At 38.2% G+C, this 25,985-nt stretch overlaps 1 protein-coding gene across 2 annotated transcripts in view; it reads left to right on the top strand.

Annotated features, from left to right (window-relative positions):
* The window catches only part of PIK3C2G (phosphatidylinositol-4-phosphate 3-kinase catalytic subunit type 2 gamma), a 187,720-nt gene that overhangs the window by 12,194 nt on the left and 149,541 nt on the right, over positions 1–25,985 (top strand). For both annotated transcript variants that reach the window (XM_088164523.1, XM_088164524.1), the window contains exons 4-9: positions 2,324–2,481; positions 4,343–4,454; positions 10,306–10,408; positions 12,617–12,687; positions 16,040–16,103; positions 20,862–20,978. In XM_088164523.1, the coding sequence (XP_088020649.1) occupies positions 2,324–2,481; positions 4,343–4,454; positions 10,306–10,408; positions 12,617–12,687; positions 16,040–16,103; positions 20,862–20,978 (625 nt within the window). The remainder of the gene's footprint in view (positions 1–2,323; positions 2,482–4,342; positions 4,455–10,305; positions 10,409–12,616; positions 12,688–16,039; positions 16,104–20,861; positions 20,979–25,985) is intronic.

Genomic DNA, 25,985 nt, shown 5'->3' with positions numbered 1-25,985 from the left:
TATTCAGTCTTTCCAAATGAGCATCCTCCCAGTCCCCAGTGACTCAGTTGCTGGCAGTTTCAGGTGTCACAGGCAGGCTGTGTCATTCAGATTCTCTCATGCATTCCTGCAGCTCCAGCTCGTAGCTCAAACAGAAACCCACTGTGTTTTTCTCCAGGTAATTCTTGCACAGTCTCTAATTGAAGAATTTGGTTTTACACCAGTGTAAATCAGTCTCCAAAACACTTTCTCAGGTTGTGCTGTGACCATGAGCAGAGCTGTAGTGAGCAGCCACCCCTGGGTGGTTTCAGAGCACATCCTACAGAGAATTTCAGGCCAGCAGGGGCCAGGCTGGCAGACTCAGGGCTCAGTGCTGCAAAATGCAGAGTTCCTCCACTTCGTGTGTGCCACGATGTGCCTGGCACTGCACAGAAACTCATCATGCCACGAGATGCTGTGAAATAGCAAATCCCCATAAATGTCAGTGCTTTCTGTACACACTGAGTTGTTGCAGCACCAAAAGCGAGTAGCACAAGGTTTTATTTGTGTAATGTTTGTACAGTAATTCAGTTATGCTTTGGAAGACCCAAACTCTATAAAAGCTTTGCAGTTTTACCCTCCTGCTCAGGCCAGAAGCTCTTTAATCACACGAGAAGAGTAGATGACCATAAATAAGCAACACTCTGAGAAACTGAATGCTTTTTTTAATCTGAAAAGCAAATCTGTGTCCCCACATTTTGCTAAAACACAAGCAGTGCAGGGGTAGGGAAGGAGAAGGGGTTTGTTTAGTTTTGGAATGACTGCCAGTGAGCTGAGGAGGATTCATGGGCTGGTGATTGGAGGCTGCATAAAGGGCAGTGAAGTTTCATCTCATTCAGTCCTTGCCTTTCTTGCAGAAACAGGTGAAAAGCTGTGCCCTGTGCACAAAGCAAATAGGCTGACACCAAGCAGCCAGGGCAGCCAAGCAGCCTGTGCAGTGTAAGGGCTCCTGGGCAGGAGCATAAACCCACCTGGTGCTGCAGCTACTCCTGTCAAGCCTCATTTCCTCTCACCCCACTGAAACATCGAGCCCCTGGCTTTGCATGATAAGAAATGAGCTGCTTTGTTGGGTTATTAATTTTGGAAGCCTAGGCTCTCTATTTTTTAATTTTTTTTTTTAATTTTTTTCCTTCTCATGTTGTACAAATGCAGGGCACAAAGGTGCAGCTCACGTGGCTTTTTAAGAGACTTGGGCAGCAGCTCTGAGGCTGGAGGTAACAGAGTCATAAAAACTTGGATGTGAGACCTGGGGTTCAAAATACACTCAGCAGAGACATTACAAAGCACTCCCAGCTCAGAAGCTACAAAATACTTCATGTGATGAAAAAGAAAATGCAGGATAATTAGTACAAAAAAAAAAAAAGAGAATGCAGGATGCTTAGTACAAAAAAAAAAATAAGAGAATGCAGGATGCTTAGTACAAAAAAAAAAATAAGAGAATGCAGGATGCTTAGTACAGAATATTTGGGTTCAGCTGTTCAATGTTCAGGCCAATTAGTGAAATGTAAAGTACAGTGTGTACCCTCACCTGCAGCTGCAGAGTGTGTTTGCTTGAAAAGCAAATTTAATCCCAGCTGATTGCCATAATTCCTGTGGCCAGTGTTCACCAGGAAATGGGACCTCGGGAGGAATTAGTTTCTGCAAGTCTGTGGTAATTGGAAGGAGGAGGGGCCATATATTTTATATTTAATGGTGTATCAGAGGGACTCAATGACTGTGACTGCACTCCACAGACTTTTACATAAATACCCAGGGTTTTAGTAATGAGATTGGGTTAGAGAGAATTGTGGAAAAAGCCACTCCTGAAGATTTTGCACGGGAAGAATGTTCCTGCATTCCTTGTGCCAGATGTTCTGGTTGCAGCTGTCTGTGCATGTGCTCCTGCCCAGTTCTGAGTTCAAATCTGTTATTGAAGCAAATATTTCATTTCTACTGTTCTGTCATTTCTACTGAGCTCAGTGCACACTGAACTCTCTGTTTAAACTCCTTTTCCTCTCACTGAGGTCAAGCTCAGCAGTGGTTCTGTCAACTTCGTGAAGATTTTGCTGATGGTTTCCCTAAAATGACAGATGTAGTTGTGTGTGTGCTGATATGTAGTTGTCTCACTGAAGGATGAAAACAGAGTTTGTGTTGCTGCCATTTCTCTCCACAGAATTTTATTTCTAACAGCTCTCTATGTATCATCATATGTAACTTGCAGAATTTTGGTTTTGCTCTTAGAAGAGGCCAAAAATGCACACCTCTTTAGATAAAATTTCTTTTTAAAAAAAACCTTTTTTTGTTTTTTTTTTGTTTTTTTTAACAGAATCAGAAATGCCTATCCTGCTTTTGATTTGAAGACAAATACTGGGAAAATCTGGAGTATCACAACAAAGTTCCCAGGCCATATCCTGGGTGGAACAAAATTCAGAATCAGCATTTGGACAGATTTTTCACCTCATCCTCTACTTCTTACACAAGATGGTAAGTGATGGAAATTATGTACAGCTCTGGGGAAACACATCAAATGAAAGCAGGAATTCCAGGTAGATGGGAAGAATAAAGCAGAATAATTAAGAATTGGAAAAGTTTGCTCAGGAGGTTTGTGGAGTCTCCAAGCTTGGATATTTTTAAGGTCTTTCAAGAGAAAATCCTGAACAGGGTGGTCTGAATTCAGTGTTGGCCCAGCTTTGCAAGGAAAAAATGTTCTTTCCAACCTAAATGATTCTGTCATTTATGACTATGAGCAGCTGCCACTGCTCCTGTGCATCCTGTGTCTGTGATTAATGGGATTTAATTCCAGCTCTAATAATTTTTATTTCTGCAGCATGCAAAAAGAAAAGAAATTAGATCTTATTTCCCACTCTCTTCCTGTACTGCTTTATTAAATCACAGTCTTTTTTTGTCTTTTTCTTTTTATGAATAGTTTCTTTAGTTTTCAAGGAATTATTTGACTGTAACAGGCTGAGCATTAATTATCCTAAACTTGTTTAGACTAGGTAAGCAGTCAGGTAGAAGTAGGAGTACTCTTTTTTTTCCCCATCTATTATAAAGTATTGTTCAGTTAGACAAGAGCTTTTGGCAGAGTAAGGAAAGGAAGATGAATCTACAGGGTGGAAATTAGTGGTACCAGCAAATTTTTGAATTTTTCCAACCAGTGGCCTGAAAAAAGTGCATGTTGCAATTTTAATTCAAGGTTCTGTGTTGCTCCTCATTTTCTGGATTGTGTAAATTCAGCCAACGAGCACTGCAGTTTACACATCAAACCAGCAGAGCTCTTTGAAATGCTGAGATCTCAGAAGGCTAAAGGATTTCAACTGATAAAACCAGTAGAAAAATGTGTAATTGAAGTGGTTTTTTGAGGGGAAAAAAAAAAGTTTTTCAAAGAAAAGGAACATTTTCAGAAACAGCTTTTCAACCCATTCAGCAATTTGTTTTTCCCTGGGGAAAACCAACCAAAGCAAAAGCAAGCTATGGTATCCTACTCTGGTTTTTGTTTTTTTTTTTTTCATTGGTGTTTCTGTCATAACCCCCTCCCCTAGAAATGCCAGCTGTTCTCTGAAGCTTTCCCATCCCCTTCAATGTAAAACCAAATTTATCAGACAGATTTCTAGGTTATGCACCTATTATTTTCCATTTTTGATCAATTCTTCTGAAATGGACAGAGAGGAAGCATTGCAAGTGTTGGAAAATGTTTGAAGAAACAGAAATAGAACTGGAGAACAAATCTCAAAATGCTAAAGTGTTTCTGAATATCAGGTTGTACAAACTCATAGAACTTCCTAATTGATAGGGATTATGTATATTTTTATACTTTTATGTGGCTACACATGTATTAAATAATATATTGCAGATATAAAATACATTAGAGTAGTCATTTACTTCTTTGTATGGCTAAAAGGGTGTGCAAAGCAGAAACAATACCAAGTAACATTCTGGAGCCTTTTTGTGTCATAAGTGGCTACAGAGTCAACTTTTGCACCATTGGAAATATATTAAAATATTCATCAGGAAAACAGAAAATCAAAAAGAATTCCATTTGTCTGTTCCTTTCCTTTTGCTCATCTCTTCATTCCACCTGCCCAATAAATTGTTCACTTCTTTTAAATGGACATAGGTTCCACGTCAGGTAGAATATTTGAAGCAAAATTAAAAAAAAAAAAAAAAAAAAAAAAAGTAAATAAAACCAAGTGTGGCTTGATCTAATTCCTCTTGATGGAGCTAGTCTGCAGCAGTTGTTAGGAGTTACAGGAAAAAAAAACAAACTTTATTTTCTTTGCTCGAGTAGTAGCCTGCAATTCTCGAGCAAGCTGCTATTAATTTTCCTTACTATCTTTATTTACAGCTGGCTGTATCACTCACGACTTAATTGTGGAGATCCTCCGTGTCACCAATCAATACCCAGCCCGGCAGGAATGGCTGCTGAGTGTCTGTGGCTCCGAGGAATTCCTACAAAAGTGAGCACCTCATTAAACCAGGAGCCCTGGAAACAGAGCCACGGGGAGGGGAAAGGTGTGAGGCTCCAAACGCTCCCAGGGCATTTCTGGAAGTCCTGGAACAAGTGGGGCTTGTGTTCTGCAGACAGGATGCAGGGCAGGGACTGAAACCCAGGGCAGGGATTAAAATCCAGTGCAGGGATTGAAACCCAGGGCAGGGATTAAAACCCAGTGCAGGGATTAAAATCCAGTGCAGGAATTAAAATCCAGTGCAAGGATTCAAACCCAGTGCAGGGATTAAAATCCAGTGCAAGGATTCAAACCCAGTGCAGGGATTAAAATCCAGTGCAAGGATTCAAACCCAGTGCAGGGATTAAAATCCAGTGCAAGGATTCAAACCCAGTGCAGGGATTCAAACCCAGTGCAGGGATTAAAATCCAGTGCAGGGATTGAAACCCAGTGCAGGGATTGAAACCCAGTGCAGGGATTGAAACCCAGTGCAAGGATTCAAATCCAGTGCAAGGTTTCAAGTCCTGTCTTATGGAAGCTTTGTGCAGCTGTTAAATGTTTGACTCCTCTGTCCCTCTGTTTCTCATGTGGGATACAAGGATGCTGCCACCTCCACTGTCTCACTGGGGAGTTATTGTTGCCTGGGAAGGCTGAGCTGGGACAGAGACCAGACACAGCAAAAGGAATAAAATCAGGATTTATTGAAAGGATTCACCTTGGGCAGTGCAAGAGCCTGGCTGGGGCTACACCCAAATTAAATCCCAGCTGGATTCTGGTCACGAGTTTTTGCACTTCTATAAGTTTTGGTTCATCTACACACTGGGGTCAATGATCCACCCACAGCCCCAGGCTGTGAAGTCTCAGCCCCCTGGTTTGCCCCCTTTCCCTCACTGTTGTTTCTGATTTTTGGGTCCCAGTTGTCCTTGATTCTCCAGCTAGAAAGGAATTGTTTTGTCACTACCCTGTGAAGAGAACTCACTAATATCTAATATGAAATGTCAGAGTTACACACTAAGCAGCAGAGATTCTAAAAAATATAAAAGCTAAGACCCAAGGCATCATTATAAACAAAACCTCAACGGGGAAATCAGCAAAGAGAGGAGAAACAGTATTATGCATCTGCAGAGCAGGTGATTTTTCTTCATATCCAGTTGCAGTGATAGCAAATGAAGCCAGCACTGTGGTGCTGAATGCAAGTTACAAACACGTTAAAATGCAGGCACATTTCTGAATGCACATAGTTCACAAGTTCACAAGTAGGGGAAGAAATTCTCTGGTTCACATTAATCCAGGTAAGCACCACTGGACTCAGCTGTTGTTTTTTTGCCCTGTGGCAGCTGAAATTCAGGTGTCAGCCGAAGTGAGCAGATTGTGTGCTGCAGCTGCAGCAGCTGGAGTGCAGGCACTTGTCAGCTGGGCTCTGTGGACAGCAGCTCTGAGCACAAGGGCTCCAGTGCTCTGTGCAACCACGCTAAGCTGGCACTGCAGCAATCCCAGCTCATCTCTGCGAGGTGTAAAAAGGCTTAGATAAAATAATAGGTGTCTGTAATGCAAAGGGAAGATGTTAGGAGCAGTCATGGTTGCAGTAGGGTGTAAATATTATCTGAAGTAGCCTAGAACAAGTCAGTTTGATTAAAGAAAGCAAAGTAGTTGTGGGAGCAAGTGTCACCCTGTGTGAGTTCGCTTTGCTCTGTACCATCTTGAGCACTTCTACCCTTGCACAGGCACACAGCCCAAATGTTCTTCTGTTCTCAGTGAGTTACACCTGGCAGCTAAAGATGCCAAGATTGCCTCTTCTACACCTCCAAGCCCACTGCTGTCTCATTGCAGTCTCAGTGAAGCAGCAATGTGCTGTGTTAATCATTAGAACACCAGAAACACCAAGCAGAGAACCAGGTCATACACAGATCTGTTAGTTACAGAACAAGACCAGGGATTTTTTATTTTATTTTTTTTTTTCGAGTTGCTCTTCTGATTTCAAAGAAATTGCAAAAAAATGGAAATAATGAACTATTGTACTGAGGGTGAGCTCAGTGCAGTATGTGCTGAAGAGTTTTGTTTTCATTGACGGGGAGAACGCATCAATAACAGACTCTTTAAATTCCTGCACTTGTAGAATCTCTGCACGTCTCATTAGCAGTGGAACAAGGTCAATAATGTTCTTTGCTTTCTTACTTTGCTCTGCCACTGTCATTCAGGAAGCACTGAGCTGCATTTCTAACTTCAGCAGCTTGTAATTCTATATTGTGCTGTTAAATTCAGCTCCCTCTCTCCTGCCTCCTCAACCGAGATCTGAAATTTGAAGGCCCGGACCCTAAGGATCCCTTGGGTGGTTTAACACGGCCCGAGGAGCTGCCTCAGGGTGAATTTTTTTCCTGTGTGTGGGCTATCTTCAAGTGCAAATTGGTTTCCTCCCAGTGCTGCTAACAGAGCGATCTGATGCACTTGTGCTCAGCTCTCCCCCAGAAAAGTGTTTGGAGTCTGTTCACGGATGAGTTCCAGCAGAAGTTCCCCAAGTTCTGAGACAGCAAAGGGAATAAATACTCTGCTGCTCCTGCTGCACTGTAATCCAGAAAAAAAAAGAAACCAAAAAAAAAACTAAAGTGAAGGCAAAAAGGTGATTTGGTGAATTGTTCTCAGAACAGAATACTTTAGTGAAGCAGACAGCTCTGTCAAGGTTTGTCAAAAGCTTTCATTTGGTGTTTTATTGGCTTGTATTAATGAGCACTTCACCCCCACCTCCTGCAGGAGCACCTGAAAGACTCGGTGATTTTGAGAGTCCATTTAGCTTTGAATGAGACGAGGAGGGGAAAAAATGGAAAAAATGGAAAAAAATGTGCTAATGGGCACTGCACAGCACCAGCAGAATTCATCACTGCAGAGATCCCCGGGCTCACAACTGCAACATCAAATACCCACATTTTAAAGATCTCAGGCTGCAATCAGTCTGTCATTAATAGACCCAGCTATAAAATTGTTATTTGGAATCTCTTTTGTTTTCTGGCCTTCAAGTTCATTGATCTCATTTACCATGAGAGACCTGGCCTTGCTGCAGCCTGCACGTTTTCTTTTTCATCCCATCAAACAAACCTAGATCCACCTTTAAAAGTTGCTCTCACACTTTCTTACCTTTCCTCAGATTTAAAATGGATACCCCTATATATGATTTTATGATGCCTTGAATGAAAAGAATTCTATAAAAGTAAATTAAATTGTGCTTAAACACCTTATGTAAAATAACTCCTGGCTCTTAATGCCAGCAATTAGCAAAAACCAGCCCTTCTGATGTGTCAGCAATGACAATCCTCCACTTTTAGAAAAACAGGCCACAGTCCCAGGTCATCCTAAATGCCTAATAAAACAAAACATATAAGAATGTAGACATTTAAAAAAAAAAATTTATTATTTTATTGATGTGTGCACTAGCAATAGGTTTTGGTAATGTAGATCAGCAAAGGAATGTAGTACAAAAATACTTACAAGCTTTATTTCTAAACATCCTTTTATTCTAAGGTGTTTAAAGTTCCATGCACACTCTCACATGGTATTATTTGCACAGCTACCTTATTGCTTTGCAGTTCAGCCACCACAGTGAGCAGGGGAATGGAATTGAAAAATCTAAATGCTTATCTTTTCTTCTAATATGCTTGCCTGTGACCTTATTGATGACATTTTTTTGTCTTACTAATTCTGTTCTCTGGGAATTGAAACCTAAATAAAAATTGGTTTTCACTCAAAGTGAAGTTTAAGCTATTAATTATAGACTGACAAAGACATAATCATGCAGATTGAAATCATAAGAAGCAAGCACCTTTGGATGAGTATGTTCTTTGTGAAAAATAAACTTAATTTTCTCTTGTCGCTGCAGATTAAAATTCTCCTTCTGAGATGCTACTAGCTGAGTTACTTTAAAAATAGTCTGATTGAAGTGCATTTAGATTTGGAGCTTATAGCACATCAGAGAGCCTTGCTGTGGGGAAACAAGCAGTGGGGGAGTCTCAAGTGATGGGGATTTTCCCTTTCTTATATTTAGATATTTTGTGAGAGCACAGGCAAATCACTTGGACCTGTCATTACCACATCTCCTAAAGACCAAGACTGCATTTCTCCTCATGGCATTCTCACCAGAGCTGTATTCTCCTTATAATTTGTATTCTCCCTATAATTTCAGCAAAAATAAATTAGGGGGAAAAACTGTTGAGCTAACAAGGTTGTAAAACTTTCATTTTAGTTTCCTTTACAGAGCTCAGAGTGCTGTAAACCAGTTACTAATAATTATGTTATCCTCTAAAGGGGATATATTGCTTTTATTTCAGTAATAGTGATATGGTAGCAAATCTGCCTGGGGTAGAGCTAAAAGTTAGTTTGTCAACCTGTGACAAAGCCACACTTCCATTTCTTGTAGTGCACTTTTCATCTGGAGCACCTTTCCACATTATTTTGTCGAGGCATGAATCCATTGTGTCTAATCCCTTGGGGAACAATAGCTGTCAGAATTTTCCTCTTTGTATTTGTGCAAATTAAAGCCATTCATGAAGCCAAGTGCAAGGGCCACTTCTGCTTGCAGGGTTTCAGGCAGCATTGCTGTGTCAATAAAAACTTTGCTGATGGAAAGTATCTGCTTGACACAGCAGCAAATAACACAAAGCACTCATGTAAAAGCAGTTGTAATAAGAAAATTAAGTTTCTCTTGGTGTAGCTTGTTTTGCCTGGAAGCATGGAGACATGGAGAAATTATACTTGGAAAAGACAATTTTTCTATCTGTGGTTCAAGATTGTTATTTCATAGGAGGGTACAGCTCCTCTGTACTGGTCTAGATATACCAATATTGATATATATGTGTATATATATATATATATGTATATAATATACCTAGCTATACTAGTATATATTGGTGTATATATATATATAAAAATATATATAAAAAAATATATATATACTTAGCTATACCAGTATTGCTATATATTATATATATTTACACTCAGATATACCAGTATTGCTATACATACTGGTATATATTGGTGTGTAAATATAAATATAACTATAACTATAAATATAAATAAATATACACCTAGCTATACCAGTAGTGCTATACATACTGGTATATATTGGTGTATATACATATAGATATATATATTTATATACCTAGATATACCAGTTCCTGTCACTGATGTTGCAATAGGATTCTGTATCCTGCAGGAATCAGGAAAAGGTGACTCAGGACTCACAGAGGTGTCTCTGTGATATTCTTGTCACTGTGCCTGTCCAGAGGCTGAAGGTGAGGCAGAATGGAAAGAGGGGGGATAATAGTGAGGCATTAAGTAAAAATAATATCTTGGGGCAGTTGTGATTGTTCAGGAAACTCCCCAGGCTGGCAATGAGGGGTTTCTCTGACAGTCACATTCCCTCGGTTGTGAAAAGTCTGGGCCTGTTCAAGGGCTGCCTTTTCCCACCCCCCAGAGCTCAACCTGCCAAATAACCAAAGAATATCCAGAATATGCAGAATATGCAGAAATAATCTCAAGATTTGGGAGCACGTGCAGTTTGTCAAGGATGCTGCTTCTCTGTGTCCTTGTTGTTCTGTTTCAGAACTTGTCAATGACACATGTAATCAAATCTTTTTTTTGTTTATTTTTTATTATATTTTTGGTTTTTTATTATTACTGTTTTACTAGAAAACCTGCCAGAACCAAGCCCATCCATTTCCACAGAAGTAGGTGCCAAGAACTTGTTTTGCATTATTCAGTCTTCGCACTTAGAATTTAAACTACTGCTGCTCTTAGGAGAGGTTGCAAGGAAAAAAAAAAGGAAGTGGCGAGCAAAGATAACAATTTATTTGTTGTTTTTTCCCCCAAATTGCAGCAATTGTACTTTGGGAAGCCACGAAATTCTTCGCAAGGCAACGCCCTGCATCCAGCTCCGCCTGCACCGCGCCGGGGATTCCAGGCAAAGTCTGGCTCGAACAGTGAGTAAACTTCTTTTCTTCCCCATTTCCTTCAGCATCCCTGAAGGAAAGAAATCCCACCAGCTCAGTAATAATCGAGGAGAGATTATTTCCTTTCCTGAGAATGTATTTATTATTGCTGAACTGCACTGAAATGTCCTGGGGAGAATTCGTGCTTGTATCTGTGAGCAACTGTGGAGAGCACACGACTGAAAAAGAACCAAGGTTACTTTTCAGGAAAAAAAAAAAAAAAAAAAAACAAAAAACCCACAACATTTTTGTCAGAATTTAATCCTGTTTTATTTCAGGTGGCCAGAGAATTCTTACTTTGGATTTACTTCCAGCCCAAAGTTTGCAGTGCAGCAGGAGCTCTGGGCAGTGTTCACTGGCAGTGTGTTGTCTCTGCTCACAAAAAATCACCAATTTCCTGCTTTGCATGGTTCTGAGAGCAGCCTGGGTCTGTCAGGGCGTGGGGATGGAAGATGTCTAGCAAAAAAAAAAAAAAAAGAAAAGAAAAAAAAGGGCAGGGGATTTCTTTTCATATCTGTTTTGTCAGAAGGAAAACATCAGTGAAACATCAAGCTCAATGCAGCATCTTACCTGGACCATTAAAACAGGACTATGAGGAGGTCAGATATATATATATATATATATATAGATAGATAGATAGATATAGATATAGATATATATAGATATATAGATATATAGATATATAGATATGTGTAATATTTGGAGATAGATAGATAGAGATATTTAACATTTTAACCAGTTTTTAGACAAAAAATTAATTTTCCTTCTCTAGCTCAGCATCTACTACTACAGATCTTCACAATTATATGTTTAGGAGTCTCTTAGGAAACTTCAAATCTGGTTTTTGTGCTAGGGAAGCCCAGCTGGACACCAGGGGCACATGAGGTTTCCTTCATGACTTTTGTTCACCTTACACAACACTGCTGAGTTCAGGTTGCATTGTTAAAAATATCTGGTTGTACATGCAATTTACTGTTATGTTTAATAACCAATATAAGTGGATGCTTGCAAGTAATGAGCAACTCTTTTTGGCTTCTTTTTTTACCAGACACTTCTTGAACTTTGGCTCATAACTAAATGTTCATAATTCCTTTGTAAAAGAAAAAAAAAAAAAAAAGACAAATACTTGCTTTTTTTCCTGTTTTGGGAAGCTGGCATTCTATCATGAAGTACTCAGAGCAGGAAATGTTCTTCACCTGAGCAGTTACAAGCAAGAAATTTGGCCAAGGGCTTTACATGGAATCACAGTTCTTTCAGTTAGTGGGTACCTTTAATTAGATTTGGGGTTTTTTAAGCCATGAGATTTATCACTGTCTGAAATTCCAGGGAATGCTCTGCCTATCCTATTTGTTTCAGAATTTCACACGTCCCCACATTTTGATTATCACAGGAAAGATTTAATCTTTGTAGTGGACAAGCAGCAAAGAATACTTACAGATTTCTAACATGAACCTCACTTGCATAAAAGGATTTTTGAGCTAAAGCAGACAGTGATCTTTCCTGAGAGTTCAAAAACTTTTTATTTGCATATATATCAGTGTTAATATTTTGCCAGACATAATGTTAAGGGTTAATAATAATCACAGACAAGAGAAGTCAGAGGCCCATCATGATGAGAAGGTGGAGACTTCCCCATTATTTAAATATTGTGGCTTTCTAGAGGGATTTTTTTAGTTCAGGCCATTAGAAAACATTCAGCATCTCAAAGAATTTTTTGGACCCTAGAGTAGGGTTTTAGCAGGGAGGGTGACATTTTAAGGTCTCAGAGTGAATTATTGATCACCCCTTTGCTCTGAAAGCTTCAGGCCATGGAGTTGCTTCATGATACTGATAATGGCAAAGAGCAGGAGCAGCTCTGGAGGGGGAAGAAGTCACAGAGATTTTCCCCAGCTCCAGGCCATGCTTGTCACAGGCCACTGGTACCTGCATGCAAAAAGACAACAAGGCAAGCTCCTATGTCCTGATAGATTTTCAAGCTGGGTAAGGCTGTGAAAAAGATGTTACACTTGAAAGGAGAGGTTCTGCTCCCAGGCAGGAATGGGAACCAGAAAAAAAAAAAACAACAAAAAACTCAACAGAGGAGGCAGATACAGTGCCTTGAAAGCTGCAGTGAGCACTGGAAAATACCATGGAAATGTCTGCAGTGTGCAATCTGCTTTAGCAGAATAATCGATGCCACCACACCCCTCTGTTCCACAGGCTGGGGATGACCAAAGGAGGTTCGGTGTGAATGAGCTCTTAGGAGACATCTGTGCCTGGAGACTGCTTTGGTAAGCTGGTGTTCAGCACTGTGAGTGTTTGTAATTTTGTTTGTGTTTGTAATAACCCTCCTTGCAGCAAAGGACAGTTCTGAGAACTACTGGGGATGGGAATGATATCAGAGAGACAATTGGTTCAATATTTCTGACTTTTTCTTTTCAGATTTTAGTTGTTGCTTAGCAAAAAATCAATGTTTTTTTGGCTCTGTGTAATTTTTTTCTCAATTGTCTCCTTCTCATATTACAGAAGTTTCCATTAAAGGTTTTATATTTCCCAAAGATTCCCATGGTTGAAGGTGATATCATTTTCATGCTGTTAGAGAATTTTTGAGATTAAATGCTGTAAAAATAATAGGTTTGCTCTTCGTTAGGACTAGATTTTCATAGTTCAGTGATTTTTAAACTTCTTTTTTTATTATGGAGGCTAAATGATGGAGATAATGGAGACAAGCCTTTAACGTGGCAGTCAAGGGGAAGCTGATTGTAAAACCAACCTGTGATGGACAATCACTAAATGAGATCGAGTCCTCATTCACCTTTAATTATATTCCATTTAGATAAATTCCACTTTTAGATAAGGAAGCTGTTGACACTTTTTGTGATGTTTTTCACCACAAATTCCTTTGTGAACTGAGGTGACACAGCTGCCATTTGGCAGATGGAGGAGAACAGAGGGGCTGAGACTCCTTGGAGGTGGGAGCCTGGTGCTTACTCAGGACCCATCTGGTTTCCCAGGAGCATGGCCCAAATTTCCAAAATTCTGGTCCTTGCTGTAAAGAGATCAGTAGAAGACATGTATTTTATATATATTTGTATTTTATAGGTGACAGGTGTATGAAATTCAGGAGCAGGATATCTGCAGGGCAGGAGCTGACTCTCTTGTTTGTGCTTTTCTTATTCCATTTTCAAAACTCTTGCACCTTATTGACTTGCTAAAAGCTGAAAAAGCAGCATTAAATGTTCCTGGGTTGGTTAAGCTTGCCATATTTGTGCCCAGCTATGATGGTGCACAGGTATGAAGCCTGTCTGTGTGAGAAGATGTGTCTGTTATTATTTCTCTGGCACACAGAGACTCAGGACAGCATTAGCAGAGATATTTCAATCATTATTACAACTTGCTGGATTGGTTTCCTATTAATGATGCAAAATTATGGCTACTTTATACTGAAAATTCTCCAGGGTACAATAAAGTGATGGGAAATATGCTAATTTTTTTGAACTAGCATTGTAATTTAGGAAATTATTCTGTAAGCTGCATTTTGACTAACCATGCTAATAAACATGCCCACCTGTATGGAAGAAGACAAGAAGGTAAGCTCATATATTCTGATTTATTTTCAAGCTGTGAAAAAGATGTTATGCCTGAAAACTCAGTCAAAGCAGAGCAACAACTTGCATTAGCTATGATTTAACAGGATTACAGGAGGAATTTCCAGGCAGCTGCTCCACACACAAACTGCCTGGCCAGATAAAGCCAGTGCAGATTAAAATAAAAAGCTGGAAAGGGTGAACTACCTGCAGGAGGAAGGGAATAGTTGGTATCTCCAGGGAAGGCCAACTAACTTTTTCTCTGTCCTGGGTGTTATTTCAGTGCAGTCAAGTCTCCTCTTCTTGCATGACAGGAAGATAATGAAAAAAAAATATTTTGAAAAAATGAAAAATGAAAAAAAAATGAAAATGAAATTGAAAAAATGAAAAATGAAAAAAATGAAAAATGAAAAAAATGAAAAATGAAAAAAATTTCAGATAATGAAAATCTAATCATGTACCATGGAATCTGGACTTTGGGCTGCAGTTGCAATTCTAAATTCTGATTGCTCAGTTAGCCTGGACTAAAATGCATGAGGACACACACACAGTTGCTCTGTAAATAGTTGGTTTGCTTTGAAGTGCTGGAAAAAATCAAAATATTTTTGGGACTTGCAGTGCCAGACTGCAATAGGGATGGAAGAGTGGGGGGGAAATTTCTTCTAAGCCTCCTGAAGAGGAAGAACCTTAACAAAACATAGGTGTGGTTTGTTAGAGTAGAATTTAAAAGTCAGGAATAAAGTGATAGAGTAAAACAAACAACAGAGAATTTAAATTGCAATTTCCACTTTTTTATACAAACATGTGCAAACCCCAACTACCTCTGATGGCCATCGAGGTCATAATGTGTCCCTTTTACTAATCAGTGGGCTGGGCAAGGTGTAAAACTGGGAATTAAGGTTTAAAATACCTCAGCAATCCCAGGCATCTGTTCTGGTTTTATTCCAGCTGACAAATAAACAGCAAGAATTTCACAGTGCTTGGAAGACAGAAAATGACACAAATGCTTCTTAAGAGCAAAAATCTCAATTTGGTTATTTGTTGGGGAAAGCACTCAGAGCCTGTGGTTCCAAAAGTGGGAGATTTACAGCTGAAGCATCAGTTGAGGAGTTTAGTGTAGAGAGGTGCATGCTCCTCTTCATAATCTTAATTAATTTAATGAAGCTTTGGTAAAACTCAGCAATCTGCCTGTACAAATTTAGTGGCAGCTCCTGCAGCATGGCCAGGGCAGGGAACCACAGAGTGATGTGTGGGATGTCTGCAGGAGCAAAACAAATTCCCAGCTTAGGAAATGCCGTGGAAAAGGAATTTCTGAACCAGTTTGAGCCTGCAAATGAAGTTTCATGGATTATGAAGCAATGCTGCCCCATTTTAGAACACACTTTTGTATTTGTGGCTTAGCCTGTACTTGTGGAGTGTCGAGATTTTCCAGATCTTGTGCAGATATTTTATTTGATTCTGTGCAATTTAAATCTGTGAAGGGATTGAGAAGGAAGGTGTTGGATCATCAAATCATAAAAGACCTTTAGAATGCAGCGTGTACTTGAGTCCATCCTTCTTTAAGGCAATATTTCACCACTTGATTAACCATAGAGGAAAATAAATGGGAAGTGAATTTCAACAGACATTGAAACACCAAATCACCTATTGGAGTTCTTTAACTTGGGAAACTTGTATCTTCATGTATAAGTAGAATTTTTTTGTGACAAATCTATTCTTTGTGACAAATGACTACCAAGAACCCAGAGACATCGAGGCTCAGCTGCACGATGTCTAAATGCACACTTGGCTTTATTTTATACCAATATAAAATCACTGTCTAATTATTTCAAATGTCTAGAATGTAGGAAAAAATAAAACAAAAAAAAAACAACAACAACAAAAAAACCAAAACAAAGCAAAAAAAAACAAAAAACAAACAAACAAACAAAAAACAAACAAAAAACCAAAAAAAAAAAAAAAAAAAAAAAAAAAAAAAAAAAAAAACGAACCCAAACCTGTTCTCTTTATATAACTTATTAACTTGATGTTGTTTCCTTTTTTTTCTGGCCCCTAGGCAGAACCTTGTCTCCGTTATTCTGAATTACAGAGGTCAAGTGGAATATCTGCTGCAAAATGAGGTATTTGTTCTCAGTTTGTTACACCAGAAAAGCATTAACTTCTACATGAAAGGTATCTAATTATTAATCTGTCTTAGATGCAATTAAGGAAGACTTTTAATTAAGACTGCTTAATCTGACTTTGAAAGGATATAAATTCTCTTAATAAAACTTGGTTTGAGGTTAGGAAGAAAGTGCAACAGATTTAAAATATCAAAGGTGACTGCTTCTAAGTGTCAAGGAAATTGTAAATAAAACCAGAGTTGTTTGGCTTGGCAATGTAATACCTGGAATTAGTAGAGGTATAATGTATTATATGGATCTGCAAAATTTCTCCCTGATTTTGCAAACCCCCAAGCCTGATGTTTACATATTTAGCATATATATATATATATTAAAACACTTGGTGGTTTGAAGGATTAGATTTAGCCAGCAAAACTCCCAAGAGCTTCATTTGAAAGCATTCTGGGCTGCCAACTGAATGCTCCATGCTGGAAGGAAAAAATCTTGTAGGAAATCTTCTCTGCTGTCCAATGTTTTAAGGACAAATGTCTAAAGGACAAATTGACTCATAGCTTGGGAGGAACCACTTGTTTATTTGATTTGACTTCCCAGCTGGCATGGTAACTGATTTGATCTGACTTTTTAGTTGGCATGATAACTGATTTTCTAGGGTTGAAAACTGGAAAGAACAAAAGACTTCTAAAAATCAAAGAATAATGATGTAGCATGGAGATATTCCAGTGCATCCCTTCCAGAGTTATAAGTCATTATGCTAAATTATGGGTTTCTTTGAAATATATGTTGCAGCACAAAATGAATATTGTGCTTCAGAACTCTGTCACCTACATTTAAGTTCAGATTTTAATCTCCCTGGATATTCTTGGTCCATTATTATTTCTATTTTGAATAGCCAGAAAACATATATTTGCATATAAAAATTTTATACATATATATTTTACATGTATATATTTATGCACACATATAGAAATGCCCATAAACATCCAGACACACACATGAAAACATCAATATCTATCATTAATATATATATACAAACATTTTACATTTTGTGTAAATCTTGGATGCTTTTTCAAAATGCAAACCACAAATTTTAGAGGCTGTTGAACTGTGCTCAGCTACAAAGGGAAGCTCTGGGTCTGGTGCTGTGCAGGTATTTGCTGAATTTCCCTTTGTAAGCATCATCTCCAAGGGAAGTGTTTTGTGTATAAAATGTGATGCAGTCATAACCATTTGGAAAAGTTAGATCCCCAAGCTCAAATGCACATTTCTTGACTGAACTAGACCCACCAGGGTAGTTATTTACATTCACTTGAAATTTTAGGGCCTGAAGTAAGAGGATTCTAAATTCAAAAAAAAGCCATAACCTCAACATTAATGAGGCTTTGCAATCCACCCTCTGCAACTGATGCTGTGCAGATATTCCTCAGACCTACCATGAAGCTTTCCTAAATTTGATTTTTGCTAAAGATTTTTACATTGAGTAAGCAATTTCTTGACACCATTAACTTTTTATAAAGGGAGGAAGTGCATTTTTCAAATATTCATACTCATGCAGCAAATACATGTGTGTTTGTGTCTAGAGCTGAACTTCTCTGCAGTTTATTTTTTTAATAAGGTCTTTTCTACTCAAGGCCACTCAATAAAGTTCATCTGAATTGCTTCAAAGAGTTAATGATGTAGGTCATATCAGATTTTCATATCATGGATATTTTCATTCTGAGGCAGCAGTGGATGGAGATTTTTCAAACCCAGAATCATGAAGTATGATTTGCTTTAATGAGTGGCTCAAAAAAAATTATGGAGCCCTAATGTAATGAATAATATTCATAAATATGTAGGAAACAAAGCAAAAAAAGTGAGAACTTTTTATTTGGTCTTTGAATCCTTGTTTATTTATTTGATCTAACTTCTGATTAGATTGCTTAAAGAAGATTTAAAATTGGGGTCATTATAAGTGCCCCTTTTCCCAAGTCTGCACAGGAATAATTCTGTCACTTTTCCAAGCTGTTCCCATTCCCTTTACTGGGATTGTTCTTCACAATCTCTTTTCTGGCACACCACAATCCACCTTCAGCACATTCTGGAATTCAAGGCACTGGGAGCTACTCACACGTTGTAAATTAAGTAACTGCTCAAGTTCTGTGCTCAGCTGGAAGTTCCTTAAACATTCAGTTTTAGCCAGACACACCTTGAGATCCTCAGTGAAAAAAAAATAAAATATTTAAATAAAAATAAAATAAAAATATAATAAAAATATAACAATAGAATAGAATAGAATAGAATAGAATAGAATAGAATAGAATAGAATAGAATAGAATAGAATAGAATTTTTTTAGAATATTTTTCACATGTTTCTACCTATTTGCAAATTTATTCTGCCATAGATATGGAGATCCTAGTACCTTTGACTTATGGGGCAAGCCCACTATCATTATTAATCTAATTAGTAATAATGGGAAATAAATGGAAAAGTAATTTTGAGATCCATAATCTGCAAAACAAGAATTTAGAAAAGGTAATTAAAATGTGTGGCACAAAGATGGGATTGGTGCTGTTAGGGTTGAAATGTGAGTTTGGAAATGTCATTCTCAGACAAACAATTCTGATTGGCCTGATAATCACTTTAAATGCAGCTCACTTTGAAATCCATTCAAAATGTGCTGTTACTGTAGGGAGGACTTTGTAAATTTTTTATACAGAGTGTAGAAGGTCTAGAGTGAAGTAGCTTTTTTTTTTTTTTAATCATATAAATTTTTGAAACTCCAAAACATTCTCCTAAGGTTTTGCTGTATTTAAATATGTAGAAGGGGGAAAACATTACGAGCTGTTGACTGTGGTTCTTTTGGAATTTCAAGAGATAAAATTTTTGTAAGAAACAAAATCTCTGTCTTCCCTTCTTTGGGACAAAAATCAATGTAATATATTTACAGATGAAAAAAAGAAAACTCTTTACATGATAATATCCCAGCAGAGGAATAGTGAGGAAGAAGTCAGCATGTGTAATATTCAGTATTACACAATTTTATTTGCTTACTCTTCTTCATCTGCACTGTGCTCCTTACATTGAGCTACCATAAAAATCAAGTGTATGCTAAAGTAGCTTCTATAAATATCAATACTCTGGTAGTTTATCTAGAAACAGAATAGCATATTTAACAGAAATTGAGACATTCCTCAAGATACCAATTCTCACTATGGAATAACATTTATATGTATGTACAAAAATATATAAACTGTGGGTGGGTTTAGGTTTTTGGTTTTGTTTTATTTTTCTCCACCCAGAGAGTTGTTTCTCTACTCAAGGGTTACTTTTGTGTGTTTATTCCATGTTACTGCTCAGAAATTACCCTGCATAAATGTATTTATAGGCACAAAATTCCTTCTTCTAATAACACATCTCTGCTCGTGAAGGAGAAAAATATTAAATTAAAACTTCTTGAAATCAAACGCAAAATTGGAATGATATTTAATGTGAATTACAAACTCTATATAGTAATTTTTAATATTCACACACACACAAATATATTCATTTATTTCTGCAACAATTCAGAGTAAACCAAGGCTCTAAAGGGTCTAAAATTCTCAAGAGATCACAGTCAGCCTTTTCCTCTCTAGAACCTGCAGTGTAAAAGGTGTTTCTGCCCTTAATTATTAAATAAAAACCCCAACAATTTCAGTTTCAAAGCATCAGACCAGCAGATATTTGTGGATATTTCATGGCACTCATTCCTGCTTTAGTGCTGCTCAAAGCAGTTAATGTGGAATTAGTCAGCTCGATATATTTTTATATTTATTTATAATAATGACAGGTGTTAACCTTCTCAGTACAGCCCGTGCATAGACCTTAAGCCTGAAAGCAGAAAGCTCATCTTGGTACAATTTTTATTTTTCAGGCATGAAATGCATGAGTTAGAGGAATGGTTTTATGGGTATATTGACCTGCTATAGTGCACTAAAAGGAACTTTTATCAGTACAGAAACATGGAGAGTGTTTATAGAGGAGCTTCTGCTTGTTCACAGAATGTATTTTAAGGTTTAATGAAGTGATATAACCTGCAGAAAGCCCATGAATTTTATTTTTTTTAATTTATTTTCCTGAACATAGAGTACTTGCTATTTAAAGATTTTGTTTTCCTCCTTTTGAGGTTCCATTTTTTTTTTTTAATTCCCCAAAGTATTTCACCTAGAATTTTTTTTTTAATATGGCAATATTTAAATATCTAAATGCATTATAATATTCCATAGTTTTAACTAAATCTATAATTTTGCAGAAAAATAGTTGCAAAAGTTCTGAGTCCACAGGAGTCAGATGGTGCAGCCTCCCACCCAGTATTTATTTTTAGGAGGAACATGGCTCTTCTTCTGTTTCTCACAGAAATGGGTAGGAGACAATAGTGAGGATAAATTCACAAAACCTCAGAATTCTCATGAATCCCTTGGCTCCAGGACCCCTCAGAAGTTTGGTTTTTTTTCACTCCTGGAATTCAGCCAAACCAAAGTTTTCCCTTAAAATCATTCTTTGCTACCAAATTTGTTGTGGTTTTGACCAACATACATTTTGTGGGAGACAACAGAAATGATGTTATCCTCAGGAAAATATTGGTGATTTCAGTGCAGCCAGAATAAACCACGATGTTTGAATTTTATTTGCAAGAGAAGCATTTTCTACACCCTCACTGCCATGAAGTTTGTGCTATTTCTGATAAATGCTGCGTGTCTCCTGTTTTTTTTTTTCCCCTTTTTTTCTCCTACCAACAGAATAATGTTGATAATGTGATTGAAGCAGCTAAATCCATCTGCAGTGTGCTGTGTTTTGTGGAAACCAGAGAAATTACTGATGCAGTCAGGAAACTCCATGCTTTGGTGAAAGCACAGGTAAAAGATTCATTTCCATGCCCAATTTTTCTCTTTAAAACTGGAGCTTGAATGGCTATCACTGATTTTTTTGATTGATCAAGTCCATTTTGCTGTCTTGCTACATATTTTCTCTTTGATAAGTGTTGGGTAGAGGTACTGTAAACAAAAAAAAAAGAAAAAAAAAAAGGATTTTGGCTATCTATGATGTGACAGAAGAGCAACAGAAGATTTGCCATGTGTTTAACTGGAACTGAGATTCTCCTCCAGCTCTTTCTTGTTCCTGCTCCATGCACAAATCCCTTCTCTGCCACATCACCTATTTACCAAATTGTGTGATATCAGAGAATTAGATTTTCAGATATTTAGTACAGGTTGTCAATAATTAAAAAAAAAAAAAAATCTTCCAAAACTGTCATTTAAATAATGGTTTTTTTCAGATTGAAATGTCCCTACTATTTATGCAAAAGAATATCAGCATCATGCAGTCCTGATTTTTGCTGAAATGCTCTTAAAACACTGCAATGGGTTTTCCAGGGGTTTCTGTAAAATGAACTGGGACTTTGGAGGGCAGCATCCCTCTCAGATTGGTCATCAGCTGCTTTGGTATGACCTCAGATGGGTCACCAGGACCTGATTTATAGTTCTGAGCACCCAAAAACTCTTTTCAAGTCAGCATCTTGGACATGCAGGTACTCAGCAAATCTGAATATCAAGCCATTCATCACTTGGATTTATTGTCTGTTACTGTAAGTCGTGATAATTTTTTCACACCCTAAGGGAATTCCCTCTTCACACTTTAAAAAAAGAAAAGAAAAAAAATGTTCCTGAGGAATTCTTTCCTCTCCTTTCATGCTCTCTTCTCATTCCTTTTCACAGCAAATCCATGGCAGACTGGATGTGATGCACTCACACCATTACCTGCCTGCAAGACTTTTATCCTTTCTCTTTATTGCTGGTTTTGATTTAGTTTTTTTTTCCCCATGGCTTGTGAGATGTGTAAGAGCAGCAAAGACTGGAAGAACCAAGGGGTTCTGGTTTGTTGCTCAGACCTGACCAGGTGATTCACTTAAGGAGCTTCTCTTCTTCCCTTCCAGTTCATGCTGCACTGCAAATCTTGCTTCTATATTATCCTAAATATTTTAATATATCCTAAATTATTTTCTATATTATTTCTAAATATTTAGAAGTCACTGTGGAGGGTAAATTCTTGCATAAATGGATCTGTGCTGGCACACCTTTAATCTGGCATGATGTGGAATCAAATGGGAATATCAGTTTAAGAAAAGCTCTTCTTGGATATTAGAGGGCAAATACTGTCAAGGAAGAGAAAAAGGAAGTAATTAGGGATTCATGTGATTTGCTTTTCTGTTCAACTCCAGACTCTCTTAACAGGCACCAGGATGATCAATGTCTTGTCCTTGAGACAAGTATTTTGTCAATCCAGAATCTTTCTTAAGAGACAGACAAAGAGCTGGCTCTTAAAAGATAGAGAGGAAAGTAGCAGAGCTTTTTTTAGAAAGGAATTGGAGCAGAAGAAATGTATTGAGATTAATTTGTTACAAACTTTTTTATGTAAGAAAAATCTAGTGTATTTTTCTTTTAGTGTTCAGGTCAATCCTGTGAACCCAATGTGTTATCTACCTCTTATTTTGGGTTTAAATATCCCTTGGTCCATTTTCAGCCCCATCCTCTCTGAATTTGGGCAGAGAAGTAGATTCAGTGGTCAAAGAGGCAAATCAGTTCCTATTAGTGTGGTTCATCCTAAGTCAAAACCCCACATGCCATGCAGAATTGCATAATGGGATAAATCCCAAAGAGTACAGGCCATCTTTTTCAAGTCTTAGGTTTTTTGTGGATGTTCACATTTGTTTCTGCTCATTTTCAGAGCCGTTCTTTTGCAAATATTGACTTTATTTTCGAGATGAAGTGACATTAATAGACAAATAATTAAATTATGAGCTGATCTATCTTGTAGAAAGAAACAAACAAAAAAACCTCTGCTCTAAATGTTCCCTCTTTGCTATTATTGCTCATTCTCCATCATGTCAAAATTTCCAACTCCACTGTACAGACTGTCTCCAATCTTTACAGCTTCTCCTAAAACAATTCCCACGTTCTTCCTCCCATGGAGGGATTAATGCACTTCCCTTTTTCAGTTTTACCTGTTCAGATTATAAACCCTTCAGAGCAAGGAGCACCTCTCCTCCTCTGTGTGTGCAGGTCCTGGCTGTGATCTGCAGAGGCTGAGAACTGATGATGATGATGATAACAATGATAATAATGATAATTATGATACTGTTTGCTCCTCTGAAATGAGCAAAATGATATTGTTCCTCAACAGCCTCTTCTGAATGTTAAAAAGATTGTGCCCTGATTGAACAGTCCCAAATATTTTTTCAGTCCTAATATTCAATAAGGAGCTGCCTGATCTCCTGACTACTGACCAGATTGTCACTCATGCTTTCAAGTTTTGAAGTTACTGAGTTTTTGTTCTCTCGGTGCTGCCTTTCAGGCTGGGTTAGCTGTGCTGGTTGTCTGTCCCTTGAAGCCTTCCTGTAAAAGCTGCCTGTGACCTTTGCTGACACCCCTGTCCCTCTCACTCCCTCTGTGCTGGACTAACAACTGACTTCAAACGAGTGGAGAGAAAAAAAAAAAAAAAGGCAAAAATAAAAAAAGCACAACTGTTCCTGCACCAGCAAATGCTGCTGCTGGCTTTTTACTCCTTTGAGAAATAGCTGCCAGGACAGTCAATAGACCTCAGCAATCCAGAAAAGCTTTGGCTTTGATTCCATAAAAAGCTTCATCTTTCTCAGCAGCTGAACTATAAATGTCATAAAAGCAGTAAAATACATTCCTGCTTGTTTTGTGACTTGAACACTGTCCCATTTTGTGGGAACAGTCATTGCACATTAGACACAACTACCTCACATGTAGAACAGTAGATAAATGTAACAAATCAGATTGCATCTCTAATTGTCAATGTTTATACAAAGACAATTGGCCAGCTTTCCTGTCTGTACCAACATATGGAGTCAAAATTAATACCCAGCAGCCAATTATTCAATGGACTACCAACTCCCCCAAACCTCTTTTGGATTTTAACTCATATTGAATGGTAGGGTCATTTTTTTATGTGAATTTTGGGTACTGAAAAAAAAAAACAACCATTAAATGCTGTAATATTATTGTATTTTGTCATATTGCTTGAATTGTTTCTATTATGCTCAGCAGTGTTGTACCAAATATTTTGTTTGGAAGAAGAGAGGCTTTTTTCATATTACAGGTAAACTGCCCCACAAATAAAGTGATGTTTTTGAGGCTACCTTTTATATCTCAAGCACTGCAGAATTACACCCCAGCTAAGGAAGAAGTGCCAGAAAAACATCCTAACTGCTTTTTCACAGGCTTTCCTGATGCTTTAGTGTAATATATGGTGTGGTTTTGTGTGGAATATTTTTTTAACATGTCCATTTGGCACAAGTGCACATAAAGCCTCAGGGAAACCATTGCTTACTTCTCCCAGTGTAAATGGCATAGTTTGTATATGTTTATTTACACATATCTGTACACGTGTGCTGGCCTAGTTGGAAAAAAAAAATTGAATGTGCTTCTGTTTAATTCTGGTTAAAAACAAAAACAAACCAAAAAAAAACCAAAACAACAACAACAAAAATACAACAAAGAAACTTACTTTCAATCTTCTGTCTTTAATTAAATTGTACTTATTACCTCCTTACTGCCTCCTCACTGCCAGTACTGTGCATTCCTGTGCTGTGGTTAAGAGATTATGAAAGCAACTGGCACCAGTGCTGGTTCCTCCTTAACTGATTGCATCTCTTTGTAAATGTGATTTTTTTCAGTCTCTAACCAACCTAACCCTGGGATTTTAAAATCCATTCAGGGGAGGCTCTGGGCCTGATGCACAATTAATGTTTTTCATATCTCTTTTTCTTTTTTTTTTTTCATTCCTTTCTTACAGCAACTCACAAAAAAGTCCTAGGAGATCAAATCCTGCCAGAACAGGCACTAATCCACTATATATTAAGCATGCTATACTATGTTGAAATTATAAGTACTGTGCCAAAAGGTTGATTACTTTCCAGAATTTGAGGGAATTGAACAAAGGTCTCTGTTCCCATTTGTCTCACTGCATTATGAAGATTGTGAAAACATAATTCTCAGCCTGGATGTTGCTTTTCTCCCCTCGAGGAAGCATTTGACTCCTCCTGTTCATCTTCACCACACAAATGCTGGCAGCTCCAAGCTGGGAGCCAGAGGAACAGTGCATATCCAGCATTGATTTCTTCTGCCACCTCTGCATGCCCTGTCATTTTTAAGGAGCATCATGCTGAACACATATGTACACACACAAAGAATTCTCAGCCCACTGCAAAGGGATTCATGACTTTAAAGGGCAGAAAACCTTACAGGGGTGTGGGGTTCAAACAATGCAAACCACAGGCAATACTGAAAGGCATAATTAACCTTTTAGTCTCTCTGGTCAAGATTTGTTATTAATTTCTGTGTCACTTAGGTTGATGCAAGTCTGATGATGGAGTATGCTGAGTTGGAAGGGACCCACAGGCATCATTGAAGTCCAACTTGGACACCCCAAGAATCCCACCACGTGCATTACAGAGTTGGCCAAATGCTTCCAGAGCTCTGCCAGGCTTGGGGCTGTGACCACTTCCCCTGATCACCCTCTGGGTGAAAAATCTTTTCCTCATATCCACTTTACCTCCCCTGGCACAGCTTCGTGTCATTCCCCTGGCTCCTGTCACTGATGAGCAGGGTCAGGACATCAGTGCCTGTCACTTCCCCTGATGGGAGAGCACTTGGAGGTCTCTCCTCACTCAGCATTTCCCACTGGCCACCTCTGGCCAGCTGCTTGCCCAAAGGCTTTGAAGATCACAGCTATTTCCACTGCCCTGGCCCAGGAGTGGGTGGAGTGGAGGGCACTTGTTCTCCTCACCTCTGAAAGGATGTCAAGACTTTGTACCTTGCCATGCCCAAATACTGTCAGAA

This window comes from Sturnus vulgaris, chromosome 5 (genome assembly GCF_052056855.1).
Source record: "Sturnus vulgaris isolate bStuVul1 chromosome 5, bStuVul1.hap1, whole genome shotgun sequence".
NCBI classification, from domain to species: Eukaryota; Metazoa; Chordata; class Aves; order Passeriformes; family Sturnidae; genus Sturnus; species Sturnus vulgaris.
This window is presented reverse-complemented; position numbering and strand designations above follow the sequence as displayed.